The following is a 15,260-nucleotide window of genomic DNA, read 5'->3' on the forward strand; positions in this document are numbered from 1 at the left end:
CTGACAGTCAGTCAAACTTGCAGCTTAAAGTCCTTTGAAGTGTCTTCCTTGCTCTTTTCCCCACTTACACACCACCATTTCAAGTGATGAGGAGCAGACAGACGTTCCCTTACCAAAGCCAGGCTGTAAATTGTTTGTATTGCACTTCTTCAGGCCCCTCTCTTCCATGCTTTAACTGCATCTCCAGCTCCGCCTGCCTTCCCTGCACAATCACAACATAAATCAGCAGGAGACCTTACATGGGTAGTAATCCAGAGATTTCTATGGGGAACACTAGCATAACAGATGTCACCTTTCCCCCAAGGTCCGCTCCATGATCAAATCAAATTGTTCTTTATGAGCCCTTCCTGCATAATAAACTATGTGTTAGGTGACGGAATTCTAGTTTTGAAGAATGAAGATGTATCTATGCTAGAAGCACTAAAAATATCATTAGCCCCATTAATTACTTAAAACTCTAGATTATGAAGTCATTTTTGTACATAGGTAGGCTTTTGTAAATCAACTATTAACAGGAGTACCAGCTAACCGAAACCTGCCAAGAGTATTGTTCAGCATCATTATTTCCTGTTTTATTACCATAGTTCATCTTGTCTTAATCATTTTTAAAAGATTTGTTGAAATTCATTGCAGACATTTTTAAGCAAACTGCCTCTGGAATTTAAGGAAGAAAGTTTCCAAACTGAAGACAGCAGGAGAATAGAAAGAGATCATTTCATGAGATGTATTTTAAATGGGTGGCTGTGACCTGAAGAATGGCGGGGGTTTTTATATGCATCATAAATGTGGCTGGCAGGGGGTGTGGCCCAATATGCAAATGAGTTCCTGTAGGGCTTTTTCTATTAAAAAAAGCCCTGAGAAAGACATTCTCCCTCTTCTCCATTTACTGAGAAGGTAAATTTGGATTTTTAAAAAGTAGACTAAAATCAAAAGCATTATTCACAAAAAAAACCCCAACAAAAAGTTAAGTGAAATGCTAGGTTTTACCCCTTCTCAGTTTGTGGATATACTGAAATGCCACAATTGGCTATAAATGTCCTTGCTTGCAAAAATCTTAATGGTTTTTTAATATAAGTTTCCAATGGATTAGCTCCAATTATTCTTTTTGATTTGTCATTGCTGTGATCAATGGATTCAACTAAGCCATGCACAATGTGTGAAGTTTTTACATCTTTATTCCTATACAGAGTCTCCAGATGGGAACTCATTAGTCAGAGAAGCCATGGGCTGTTGTGGAGGGGTGGGGAGCAGGATGGTGAAAAAGAACCACCCTGAGCCTGCTTGCGGGAGAGAGCGGGATAGAAATATAATAAATCAATCAATAAGATATTAAAGAGAGATATTAAACTCTCCTGAAAGCTTTATGTTGAAAAAATGAAGCTCTTCTTTTGCCTTATCTTATATAAAGCAGGGAGGTTTATTTATTACAATCAAAGCCCACCCCATCCCCATCCTAAATGACTCACGTGTGCACATACTCTACCCTCAAACGAGCTGGTCTTACTTGCAAAGCTGCATGAAAAGTTCTTTCCATAAATCCTGCCCAAGATTGAGGAAGCAGCAGAGAGCGATGCCACTCTGAAGGCTGAATGTTTACCTGCAAGACATGACATAAAAAAGGATTCGCAGTGTAAGAAACAACAGAACACAAAGAACAGATGTTGCAGGTACTGGAACCTGAAATCCAGTGACCACTTTCCTCTAACTGAGAAGCTTTTCTCCAAGAGGAGGAAGCCACTGGATCCCACCCACTGAGGTTCATACTAGATGTTGCCATCTTACACCAGTTGGGACACAGGTGCCCAATGTGACTGCTGTCACACAGAAGAACAGGGTATCTTACCTTAACAGCATTCTGTTACTCCATGGTGCTGTAAGGGGGGAGGAGAAAGACACATGGATCCAGAAAAGGGGCAAACTGGGCTGGCAAAAACTATGGGAGAGGAAAGTCAGAAGATACCTCCCCTTCTCACCCTAGCAGAGCTCTAGAGCTGAATAGAACAACAGGGTGCTATTAAGGCAAGATGCCCTGTTCTGTGTGACAGCAAGGACAAGCACCCATGTCCTAACCTGAGTGAGCTGTAGCACCTTGTTGGCGCCTGAGTCTGTTATATGTGCACATGCATATCCATTTATGCTGAAATCAGCACACTGGGCTTTGAAACTCTTGTAGCTTTTTTAAAAAGGCTACTAGAAAGGTTACATCAGGTTCACAGGGTTTCAGTAATGTGCAGTCTGGAATACTAAAAACTGCACAAGTTCTACAAGCCTGAGTAACATTTGGACTTGTTTTGGCCAATGAATAGCCTCCCATGCTGAGGGGTGGATGAAAACAGAAGAGGCAAGTTGTGATACAGCATGAGGATTCATGGTTCCAAAAAATCTCCCTGGGCATCAACAGTAGCTCTTTACATCTCAGTCAGAGTTCACACAGGAAAATCAATTTATTTAACCTAGTGAACTCCACCTACTCAGAGCACAGTAAAAAAATGATCTCTCTCACACACAAAAATTATCAAAAACTGCAAAGCTGATCTTGGGAAACAAATTCAAACTTTCTTTTGACTCAATGTAACTTTGCCAAAAATTATCTTTTGACTAAAAATAACTTCACCAAAAATTCTCTTGTTGTGTTCCTGAGGCAGTGTTAGAAGTGTACACACACTTCTAAAAATAATCTAAACTGCACAACTACTGCCTTCCTAGGTTATACACTGTCATTATTACAGCAGCTTAAAAGAAATCTACTGCTCAGGATCTTTTTTGTTTGGCAGTGGCACTTCAAAGCCTACAGCTTTTTTCTTTTTCTTTAAGAGCACTGTAATTAAAATGACTGCTGTGCATTGTTATGTCTCATAATATTCTATGGCAGGCATAAGAATTAGTTTTTTGTTTCCGATGTCCAATTATTTCTACTGTTGGCCTCAACCAAAAACACTGAAAACTGTCACGACAGCCATTGGGAGCCCATTAAAAACAAGTTATTAAATCTTGCTGGTTTCCAAGTCAATATAACTTGAATATAATAAACAAGCCAAAGATATCAGTGTCAGAAAGACAGACTCTTATCAGTATTTCTGTTGTGCTACTAGGTTTGGTGTTTTGTATGTAAAATTAAGTTGAAGATTTCCCTCATCGTACATATTCTACATTTTATCTAACAACTTCCAACTTCAGTTTCCATTTGTTTAAATCTTTATACCAGTAGCTGACAGAACATACCATTATATCCAAACACCCAAAACACACACAGCTCTGGTCCAATTTAAATCTAAACCCCACAGATTGATGAAAACAAAGACCATCTAACATGGAAATACCATTTTAAATTGCACTGCCTTATACAGCTTTCTGAACCTAAACAAAAGAAGGGCTGTTTTGCCCTCAGGAACAGCATATCAGAGGAAGTACAAACCAGATATGAGTCACTGCAGTGTCATCCTGGCTGTCATTGCTATTTTAAAGACATCTCTCTCTCTCTCTCAAGTATGGAGAGCCAGCTTGGTGTAGTGGTTAAGAGGGGTGGACTCTAATCTGGAGAACCGGGTTTGATTCCTCATTCTTCCACATTCAGCCAGCTGGGTGACCTTGGGTCAGTCACAGCTCTCTCAGAGCTGTTCTCTCAAGGGCAGTTCTGTCAGAGTGCTCTCAGTCCCACCTACCTCCCAGGGTGTCTGTTGTGGGGAGAAAAGGGGAAGGAGACTATAAGCCATCCTGAGACTATGACTAAGTGTGGGATATAAATCCAATCTCCTCTTCCTCTGGTATTTTAAAAAAGGTATTCTGCAACATCTTATTTGGAGGGAAGGTGGTGCAGTATAGCCCGATTTCATCAGATCTCGGAAACTAAGCAGAGTCAGCCCAGGTTAGTACTTAGATGGGCAACCTCCAAGGAAAACTGTGGAAAGGAAGGCAATGACAAACCACCTCTGCTTCTCACTTGCCTTGAAAACCCTTTGCTGGGGTCACTATATGTCGGCTGTGAGTTGACAGTACTTTACACAGACGCAAAAGCTTATTTGTTAAACAATATAACAGCATCAGGAGATGAGCTATTCAATCACTTCAATAATTACAGAAACTTGAAGCTTTAAAAAGACCACTGTTTACTGAAATCACATTTTTCTCACTCTCATGGGAAACAAGTTTTTAAAAACGTACAGCAGATGTTTCACATATTAATCTATTCTTGTTGTCATATACTATACACCACCAACAGAATATTGTCCAGAGAACTATTCCAGAGGGACATGACTGTTATTATTGCAATCTGGTATGGAGACCTAAACACAATAGGATGTAAAATTTTTGCTCTCAGCACGATATGTCTGAACCCATTTTGGTCCAGGTTCAGTTACTTACCTGAGCTGAAAATTCTGTACTGGAAGAGTGTTTTGCACCCCTCAAATGTGCCCATAACATTGTGTATTGCACAACAATCTCTACACAAAGAATGCACAATACATCACACATGATCACATTGGAGTGAAGTATACCTAGACACTGATTCACCATCAGACCACAAATTTCAACTCTCATGTCTCTGCCCAGATGAAACACTTAATTTTTAAAAATACAAATATGCTTTTTAATTGCATGTTTTAATTATACAGTATTCAAAAATTTTCAACTGTAATCCTTTTATATATATAAATCAAGCCACTATTTATAACCAAGAAAATTACACCTAAGTCTTTAGTCCCCAATGACACAATCTACTTTATAATCCCTGGTTACAAAATACTATCTAGTGAAAGACAATTAATTTCCACTGGCCCCAAAGTAACCTTTATTTTTCATGTTTACATTTAGTGCAGCCTCCGTAGATTTCTTTGTAAGTAACAAGCTTCAAAAGGCAGTCTTATTAAAACACTAAGCCTGTCTTTAGTTACTTCAAATGAAGTAGTTTATTTGGAAATATGTGAAAGTCTCTTTGTGAAGCTTTACAGTACTAATGAGGTTTCATAAAAATATTTCAAAAGATGTGTAAGCACAGGAAACAAATAAATGAAATGACACAAAAGGGAGCATTACAAATGGTTGTAATGGCTTTAAGCAAAAAAATATTATGTTTCTTAGATAACTGGAAAATCATGACAGAGAATCCATACAAAGGCCAAAGATGCCCTGATGTCAAGCAGTTGCAGATATGCAATAAAATACAAATGTGTCATCAAATGCTTATCAGCAAGAGTTCAATATCCAGGTGAAATTGAGATCCCACCTCCCAGAAAGCAGGAAGCATCCTAAAGTCTGCTTAATGACAAAAAGACACTTCCATCTGATGGGATTCTCCTCCGCTCCTACTACAGACCTGCACTTTGACTCATTAGGGTCACCTGATCCTCAGAACAAAATTTCATTGGGCTCAGTCGGCTGCAAGGAAAAGGCTGAAACGTCTATTCCTTGCTTTGCACATAGTTAGGGGATCAGGAGAAAAGCAGGTCAAAATGAGCAGGGAGGAGAAGACTTGCAATTCTGAAACCTATTCTAGTACAGGGGTGGGGGAGTAATATTTATTTTATTTACAAAATTTATATTTCCTCATTTCTGTCCAATCAGGGCCTCCAAGACAATAATTAAAAACAGAGCATTACGAAACACATAATAAAAACCTATTAAAAACAAAAAACATACAGACCCAGCAATTAGAACACAGGGCAGGAAGAAGAGGCCTTTGAGGGAGTGCCAGATGAAATTTTAAAAAGTTGGCTGAAAATAGTGACAGAAGAGGAGAAATTATTCACGGGGAAGGAGTTCCACAATTTTGGCACCACAACCAAGGCCCTTTCTTGAATGGTAGGTGACATCAGTCTTCTCTAGGAATCAATGGAAATTATGGTTTTAACAAATTCCTAAAGAGGTGTTTTGTCCAAGAAGTGACATCACACTGTCATCAAAGGCCATCTTGCCATGTCCCTGCCCCAGAAACTTTGGTTAATAAAAAATGATCTCACAACAGAACTCCATTCTATCTCCAGGATTTGGGGGGGGGGGGGGGGCGGCTAAAATCAAGGAACCATCAGCTAACTCAAGGAGGCAGAGTATACAAATGCAAATTTCACACACTGGCCAGTATCCAACTTTAGGCTGGAGTAATCTCCTTCAACTTAAGACATCTTCCAACTAAAATAGCTATTCAATTTGATAGGATATGATCCTCCGACCTTCCTGAGCACTGCAAGTGAACTGTTCATAAGCCAATGGGATCTTTGACCATCTTGGAAACCTTGCAAATACCAAACTTGTGACCTACTTAAGCCAGTCAAGGAAGGCTCTTGGAAGACCTTTGAAACAACCTGGAGTAACCATGAAAACAAGCACTACACATGGGAAAGAAATCAGAATGTGCTGGGAAGTCTTTCATTGTTCACACAGGACATACCCTTAGCTGATCTCACAAATTTTTGTCTTATGCTCAAAAAATATTAGAATATTAAAGACAGATAGTTTTGTGGGTATGTGTTACACTTTGTAACAAACAAGGTATATCCGCAAGCTATTTAAACTAATTTACAGCGCTCTGGAGGCGGACTTACTGCTACGCCAGCGGTAGGGAGAGATACTCCGGTGTATCCTCCTCCGTGTCGGCGGAAATGGGGCATGCGCCACCCCATGGCTGGGTAAGTTGCACTGTGCCCCCCCACTCTCCTCCCCCTTCCCTTGCTCTCGACAGCTCCGTGTGCAAGTGTCCCTGGCACTTGAATCAGGCAGTGGGCTCCGGCAGGGGGCATTTGCTGGCTCTGCTCTGCAGTGCTGCTGCCTGCGCCCTTCCCTTGATCTGCCCTCTGCCGTGTTTCCAACCCCTGGCAGGGCATGGAGGGGTGGCAGCTACCCTGATGTGGGGAGATGTGTCAGAGACTGTCCCTTTAAGAGAGCGCCCGGCTGAAACGCAGCCTGCTCCTCCAGCTGGCGCCCCTGCAGGTGTTCTCTGTCTCCATTTTTGCAGGTAGGAATCCAACACAGAGGCTTCCACATGTGTCGCTCCACCACCACCCCCGCCACGCCCTCAGCTGTTTCTGAACACAGCTCTGAATGGAGCCCCGCCCACGGTGAGTCTGCCCAGCACACACCAAGGAAACTGTTGCACTCTGTTCTGGAAAAATAAAGTCTGAGCTGTGCCCTCTGTTGTCTCTCCTGCTTGGCAACTGCTGCACGTTCCCTGGGCAGCCCACCCCCACTCTGTCAGTGGCCTCTCCAAGTGAATGCCTGGGAGGGTGGGCAGACTTGGTTCTTGGGGGGGGAGCGGGCTATGAGCTGTCATGCTGCCCCCATGTGGCTGGACAGGGGAGGGGGGTTGCCACCCCTCAGCCTGCCTGGGCTGACAGCCTACCTGAACCCACAGGGCTGTTGTGCACAGGGCACAAAGGGGGGCTGATGAAGTAGACTCTGAGTTCTGAGGCTGATGCACTCTGAGTTCTGCGGCTCCCGGGGGAGGTGTTCCGTGCACATGGCAGGGGGTGTCTGGGCAACACAGGGGGTCTCTGGTGGGGGTGCTGGTGGCCTGCTTACTCCCAGACACACATTCCAGCTGCTGTCTATGACAGCGAACTCCTGCACTTGATACTTCCTGTTTGTCTGCGCATGCCTCTGCCCATCTGCCTGCCATTGGCAGAGTCTCTGACAGTGGAAGGGTGTGAGGGGATTGACAGCCTCTCTGTGGTCCTGTGTGGGCCTGTCCTGCCTCCACCCCCGCCTCGCCACCAAGCCAGGCTTCGCGTGCCCTGCCTGACTCCTGTTCCCTCTTTGTGTTGGTGGGACGTCTCTCCTTTGATGGTCTACCCATCACTGGCTCCGTTCTCTGTTTGGAGGCGGGTTGGGGATGGCTATCAGCCTCTCCAGGGCTGCCTCTCCCCATCCCTGACTGTCATGAGCTGCGGCGCATGCGCCAGGACTGGCCAATGGGGGAGTGGGCTAGCCCTCCCCTCCGGCTGCCTCTGCCTCCCTTGCGTACCTACACCAGTGGTGTTGTCATGGTAACCATCTCCCTCATGGCAAGCTATGCTTCTCCCCTCCCCACACTCCAGCATGCCGAAGTCTTCAGGAAGTCCACTAGCAGCGCAACAGTTATGCCACAGCCGGCCGCCACTTATGTCTGGATTGGGCTACTCGTAATCATTCCTGAAATGTAATTCTGTGAAAGAAGGCTTTGGAGCACTAACAGAATATTCTAAAAATATTGAACTCGAGGATTCTTGCAGGGAAGCTAGGACAATTAAACTAATATAATAAAGGTGACACAACTTTAGTGTAGATCTGTTCAGTGACTTGGCCCACATTCAATCACTTTGCTGGTTTAACATTAGAGCAAGACAGCTGTTTGCAAGTGCTGCCATTTTCTAATGCAGCAATGGCCCATTTCTTCCTGAGAGCAGAAGGGTCAGTCTTTTTTTGGATGAGCTGGTAGAAGGGAAGAGGCCACTTGCGAGGTTGTCTCCACTTTACCTCTTGCCCCTACTCACTACTCACACCTGAACCATCACAAAATGCATGGCCTGATAACTCAGGTTATATATTTTAGCAGTCACTATTTATATTTGTTTGTAGGATTAGTACTAGATTCCATGATGTTTAAAAATATTTTAACACAAATCAAAAACATTTTTTCAAGGAATGTTACATATAAAAGCATCTGAAAAAAGGCACAAAGATCAATGTTTACAAAGCGGTTGTGATGACAACCCTCATCTATGGCTCCGAATCGTGGGTTTTATACCGTCATCACCTGCGACTCCTTGAGCGCTTTCATCAGCGCTGCCTTCGCACCATCCTCAACATCCACTGGAGTGACTTTGTGACCAACACTGAAGTCCTCAAGCGGGCAGAGGTTACCAGCATCGAGGCACTGCTGTTGAAGACGCAGCTGCGCTGGGCAGGGCATATTTCTAGGATGGAAAACCACCGCCTTCCCAAGATTGCCCTGTATGGCGAACTCTCCACCGGCCATCGAAATAGAGGGGCACCAAAGAAGAGGTACAAGGACTCCTTGAAGAAATCCCTTAGCACCTGTCACATCAACCATCACCAGTGGTCTGACCTAGCCTCAGATCGCAAAGCATGGAGGCACACCATCCACCAGGCTATCTCTTCCTTTGAGAACGCACGCATAGCTGGTCTTGAGGACAAAAGGAGATTGAGGAAGAATCGCACTGCTACAGGACCAACCCTAAATCAGACTTTTCCCTGCAGCCGCTGTGGCCGGACCTGCCTGTCCCACATTGGTCTTGTCAGCCACCAGCGAGCCTGCAGCAAACGTGGACTATTGCACCCTTCTTAAATCTTCGTTCGCGAAGCCAAGCCGAGAGAGAGACATATAAAAAATTGAAACATTCCCTCATGTTCTAATGATGCATTTCTGTGTCTCCACATGTTTGGATTCCTTTTCTAATCCACTGTTCTTTTGCGAGGTATTTACATCAAGTCTAACAGCTAAGCAAGGTTTTCTAGGAATGTTTAACATTCTACAGACATTTGATGCTAAACACCAGGAAATATTTCAAATGCAAAATATGTTTTACATTAAGCATTTTTAGCATTAAGCATGTCAGTTTAATGCCCATACCAATGCAATATGATATTTACATCTCAAAGAAGTTTAAGTACTAAAGATTTTAAAGCAGCACAGTTGTAAACTACATGTTTTTTTAAAATGTAACAAAAAGAGTAGGACTGGAATTCAAGATAAATACTCTACTTTAAAACACCAATCCAACTAAAACAAGTAGCGTGTGAATAAGTAATTTGCGAGGGTGGGAGGGAAGGTATAATAACTAATCCTGTTTCCAATATAGGCTTGATCCATTTTTATGAAATAAGGTATTTTCCAATTGCTTTTGATCCAAATGGGTCTTACTTCATTCTGAGGTGACAATAATAGATTAATATGAATAGGAAATCAGCCATCTCATAACTACCATGGCCAGCTACATGGTCTTTAATGGAGTTGCCAGGTATACAGCATCCCACACTCTGAGAAACATGGGTCAGATCCTAGTGATTTCATGTTACATAACACTAATTCCAGTAATTTCATGAACTACTAGAAATTGTATCACATGGCATTTACAAACCTGCACTGTCTTATAACGTTAAAGGGATACTTCCAAAAAAATGTTTTAAAACATGGAAATTAACTATCCGCTAACAGTACAGTGCAGTCAGATTATGCTAGATTATTGCCTCCTGTCTCCAATTAACATAAGTAATAATTAGCATGAACACACATGCATGAAATTCTGAGGAAAAGTTGTATGCTAGGCTACTTGAGACTTCAACAAGCTACCTGGGAAAGAGTTCCAAAACCCAAGTCTGCAGGCTAAGTATGGGAAAGAAGTCGCTACTCCATCTGTACTCCATTCTCACTTTGCCTGGAGCACTCAAGAAGGTCAAAGGTAAAGAGAATTCCCAGCTGGCATATATACCACCTCCCCTTTTCCAGACAAGACCTATCACCATTTTTCTGGTCCCAGTACAAACTTGATACAAGCTCCGTTTCATCCTTTATTTAAAAATCTTGTAAGACATGAAAGACACATTTTCAAAATATAAATAGAACAGGTCATGCCCTCCTCTACAGCAGGGTCCAGTAAAACATACCTGCCCCCGCCAAATGCTTGATGAGCTGTGCTTTTGGGTTAAGTCCCATCAAAGATGCCTTGCTGTAGGGCTTCCAAAATGCTATTAGCAGCATACATTGTTTCATGCCATTTTTTTCCTTCTGAAAATTAAATAACTGCTTATCAAGTGTATATGCATTTTCCTTGCCTCACTTTCATTTTGATAAAGCAGTGATTTTTTTTAATAACCCCTGGAGGATGGCAGTGGAAGCCCAGGAGGATATGGGAAACAAATGGAACAAAAGCAGTTATAGCCTGCGCACAAATTTTATGCCTGCAGTTACCAGATGCTGCCTTCCCCTTTCTTGCCAAAGAAACATTAGAAAACAGACTAAGGGTAAAATTGCATTTCAAGCTACCTTTTACTAAGTCATTTAATATCAGGAGCAAGAAAATTATGGTTTCTGTTAACTCCTCCCATCCTGCAGAAAAATTACTGTGCACAACATAGTAACAAACTGTACTTTTGAGTTTTCAGGACTCTCATTTATTTTCTCAATTTTTTTTGTTCCGTCTCAAAGTTAACACAAAAATGTACATGGATTTTCTGAATGCCTGCCAAGCTGAAATCAAATAAATAAAGAAAAACATAGTACCAGACAAAACACAAATCTTAAAGGTTCTGGAATGCAAAGACAGATGAGCACCTTTTGAGAGGTAAAGAATAAAGCTTTCCTAATTCTAAGGAGAAGAGAAAACCACAGAAATGAAGACTAATTTAAACCAAACCCAAGAATTCTCTGAAGAAAGGGAAGACTAAAGAGTATGTAGATTCTAATTGTACTGATCAAGGGCTCCAACTGGGAGACAGATGTATAACATCGATAAGGCTTGATTTGGGTTGGCGACTAGTTTTGCCTGAAAGGCATTTTGACAAGGGAGTTGGAGGTGGAAGACCAAACCCCACATTCTGCTCTACATTACACCAGGTAAGTTCTGTCATGGTCAACACTCATTCATGCTACCCTCTTTCCTCTAGAACTGGCAACATGGGAATCAGTATCATTCAGTAAGCTACATTTAACATGGTGGGGGGGGGGGGGAACCAGCTGTATTTGCATCAGCCTTCCACTGGTACTGTGTTACACAGGATATTCCTTCTGTGCAGGAAAACCATTGCACTTGTCACATAATCTATGATAAAAGCACATGTTTACTTTGCAGCTTCCCAGCTTCCCTGATACATACAGGAAAACCAAGACATCTGCATTTGCTATATGTCACTGTTCCATGAATGATAGTGTCCTAAGTTTAATGTTCTTTTGCCAAAAATCAGAACATTTTATTACAGACATCATCCCTTTCGTAATGGGACTATTTCAAAAGTAGTCTGGCGCAGTTATGTTGGAACTCAGCATTACAGAGGATGTGTGCCTGCCACTGAAACCAGCACCTCCATTCTCCTCCTTCCTGCTTCCTAAGTCCAAAAACACTGAAAGCATAATGGGACATCACTGTATTATAAAAGTTACAGCCTCCATAAACAGCAGCCAATGATTTTGGAATCATCATGGAAGCATGATGTCATCATGTCATATGATAAGTTTCATTAACTATTGCATGGAGGAAAGGGGAAGATGCCGGACTTTTGTTTTCAGCAGCAACCATGTATCCTCTGCAACATCTAATTACACACAAAGATGAAAAACCCTTTTGACCTATTTAGCATCACTCTTGTCTCTTCTGGAAATCTTCAGTAGCTCCATTAACAACAAACTTCTGTAACTAAGCCTGGTTACAGCATACCTGTTACTTTAATAAACCAAGGTGTGCATTAGGGAAGTAGTGTAGTGAAGCATCATTCCACCATTCCTGGTTGCTTAGCTTCATAAATGCAGTAGTACCCTAAAGGTACTTTAAGCTTTCAGTAAAACTCCTTCCAGAAACATTAACAGAGACACTTGTCACGAGCTGGGGCCAGGCCAGGCGAAGTCCAGGGGCAGTCCAAGGTCTATAACCCGTGAGCAAGAGTGTCCAAGGTGCCAAAGCCAAATCGTCGTCCAGGTATCGTAGGTCAGAGGTTCAGAAGCCTTAGTCAGGGGGTCCAGAAGTCAAGCCAAGGTCAGGAGGTCCAAAGTCAAAAGCCGAAGTGGATGCAAGGACGTCAGGTAGATGACTAGTTGCTTCCACAAAGCCTTCTCTCAAAGCCTACAGCTATACAGCCCTCCGCTGTCTGTTGCCCATTTGGGCTAATTGCTGACTCAGGGGGCAGCCAGGATCCTGCTGGGACTCAAGCACCCTCACTCCTAGAAGGGCCAGAATCCTTTCAAAACTCAGGGCTCAGGGAGCGTCTTGCTTGTGAGCGTGCCACCCTCCTCCAATCCCTGAGGTCCTGACGAAGGCGGTCACGCACACGAGCCACCCGAGAGGGCGAGGCAGGGGGGCTTGGATCTTCTCCAGCAGGAGGCAGGGGCACTGGTGCAGGTGGCAGGGGCACAGTTTCTTCTGCAGGCTCGGCTTCTTCTGCAGGGCCCCCAGCACCCATGACAACACTCTTTCCCCCTGACATGGATGAAATATTCCCATTTTCCTGTTATAGCCGTCAAATAAAAGCCAGGATAGATATAAATATTGCTATCATTTATATTTATGATGTGTGACCAGAGCCTTCTTCTGGAGATATATGCCACCTCCTGTAATGCTACACAATCACATTCGAGATACCAACATAGCTACACTCACAGGCCCCATTCCAACCTGCACTCCTGCTGTTGGCAGTTTCCAAAGACAGTTGCCATACTGCTCTATTTAATGAAAATAGTCTATAACAAGGACTCACTTATAATGATTAATTAGATGATGTTCACTGCTTATTTTCCACCCCCAACTACATTTCATACAGGACATTAAAGCTCCAAAGTTACAAAACCTTAGCACAGTCAGTTACATACATCAATGTAATTAGTTGTTCCCGGCACTCTGGGCTAAGAGATATGCTCAGCTATTATTACAGTAACGAGGAGGTAAGGGTCACTCCCTGGGTTGCTATATTCTAATTGTTTTCCAGACAAGCCCAATTTGACAGCACTGTAGCCAGATTAGGCAGAATGGTTAAGAAGAATTCAAGGGGGAAAAGCATCAGATTCAATTTATACCAATGATCTTCGGAGAAAACATTTCAGCAATGAGAGTATTTTATTAGATGTATTTATATGTTCCATTTTACTTAATTGTTTCTCACAGCAAGTTTACTTAATTAAGAGTAAATTACAACATCACACAGCTTGCAGCTACTATTTCCTAATTAGCAGACACAAGCTCAGGTTGGGAAACAAAATAACATAGAATGACTGCACAAAAAGAAGGGAAACCGGCAATGTTTTACCTCATGAATGAGAGCAATTAACATCTGCTGGAAATTGCGCCCCCTACTGGCTAGAAATCGACTGATAGGTTTGCCATCTTTGCCCACATGGACTGGAAGATCGTAACACAGCAACATGCCAGCTAAAAGAAAAACACCACATTAGATTACTGGCAATAACCAAACTGAAGGTTATGTTTTGACTTAACTGTAATGGCAACACAAAGTGGAAAAAGTTAATAGGGTTTTGATGAATTCGAAGCACCTTGGCAATTCATTTGCATAATATAAGAACAGCTGGCAAATTCAGTACTGCTTAAAGGAAGAAAGCAAAAAGCTGAAAAGTCACCAGAAAAGTGCAGCTATTTCATGGACCGTATATTCTGCAACAGTGCCAGAACCCAAGGGCTTTACCTCAGTGTGGAAAGCAGGAGGCCTACACTGCATTATTCTCTTCCTTTGTTCCAGGAAGAATAAAAGTCCTTCTCAACTGGCTTCCATACTCCCTCAGTGTCCCTTGCTCCTTGACTTCTTACATTTCTCAGCTTCTTGGCTTCCATGCCTTCTGAAAGAGTCCATCTCCAGTGAAGGGAGTGAGGAGAAATGGCATCTCCAAATCCCTTGGCTCACTAGACCTGAACTCTCAGAAGTCTCTCTCTCTTGCAAGTTTCCTGATTCCCAGCCACTGCCAGGAAAGCAATACAGAGGCCATCAAAACGCAACCATCTCAACATTCAGACTCACCCACTGCTGCTTCTTCAGGCCCCCTTACATTACCATCAAAAGGCACAGGTAAGTCTCTTCATTGACATATTCATAACTAACCATTCAGTTCAAAGCACTGCCAAAATCAGAAGCATTTGTGATTATTGAATTTTTTTTCAAATGAATTATTTAGATGTATTCATTCAATCTAATGCATAGGCCATTATGCAGCTTTTTCAAAGCACTGAGCTCACAATATGTTGAATTAAAAAATCAATACACTACTGTCAATTGTCTTCAATCTATCTTTAATTTTTATAATTTTCACTTTAGATTCTAAAATTTAATTTGCAGAATTTGGGAACTGAACAAGTATCATCTTTAATTTAGCAGCAGAACGGCTGAATTTTCTTTCACTTAACAAATTTAAAATGCAAACTTCAACAATAAAATTCAGAAAATCCTTTGACATCAATGATGCATCATCGATTTATATAACTTATTCTTCTTCCCCCTTGTTCCTAGGGTTAAAGGCAGGTTACTACATGCCTTTGACACATTTTAGCATCACTGGAGGCATGTGCTAACTATGTCATATTAAGCCACAGTGGTGCACTGCTTAGACTGTCAACTTA

General features: G+C 42.4%; 1 protein-coding gene across 2 annotated transcripts in view; it reads right to left on the reverse strand.

Moving 5' to 3' along the window:
- The window catches only part of FOCAD (focadhesin), a 165,892-nt gene that overhangs the window by 44,549 nt on the left and 106,083 nt on the right, over positions 1-15,260 (reverse strand). For both annotated transcript variants that reach the window (XM_060237221.1, XM_060237222.1), the window contains exons 21-23: positions 13,942-14,063; positions 1,505-1,597; positions 114-202 (exon numbers count right to left, since the gene is read on the reverse strand). In XM_060237221.1, coding sequence (XP_060093204.1) covers positions 114-202; positions 1,505-1,597; positions 13,942-14,063 — 304 coding nt within the window. The remainder of the gene's footprint in view (positions 1-113; positions 203-1,504; positions 1,598-13,941; positions 14,064-15,260) is intronic.

Source organism: Heteronotia binoei, chromosome 4, assembly GCF_032191835.1.
Source record: "Heteronotia binoei isolate CCM8104 ecotype False Entrance Well chromosome 4, APGP_CSIRO_Hbin_v1, whole genome shotgun sequence".
Lineage (NCBI taxonomy): Eukaryota > Metazoa > Chordata > Lepidosauria > Squamata > Gekkonidae > Heteronotia > Heteronotia binoei.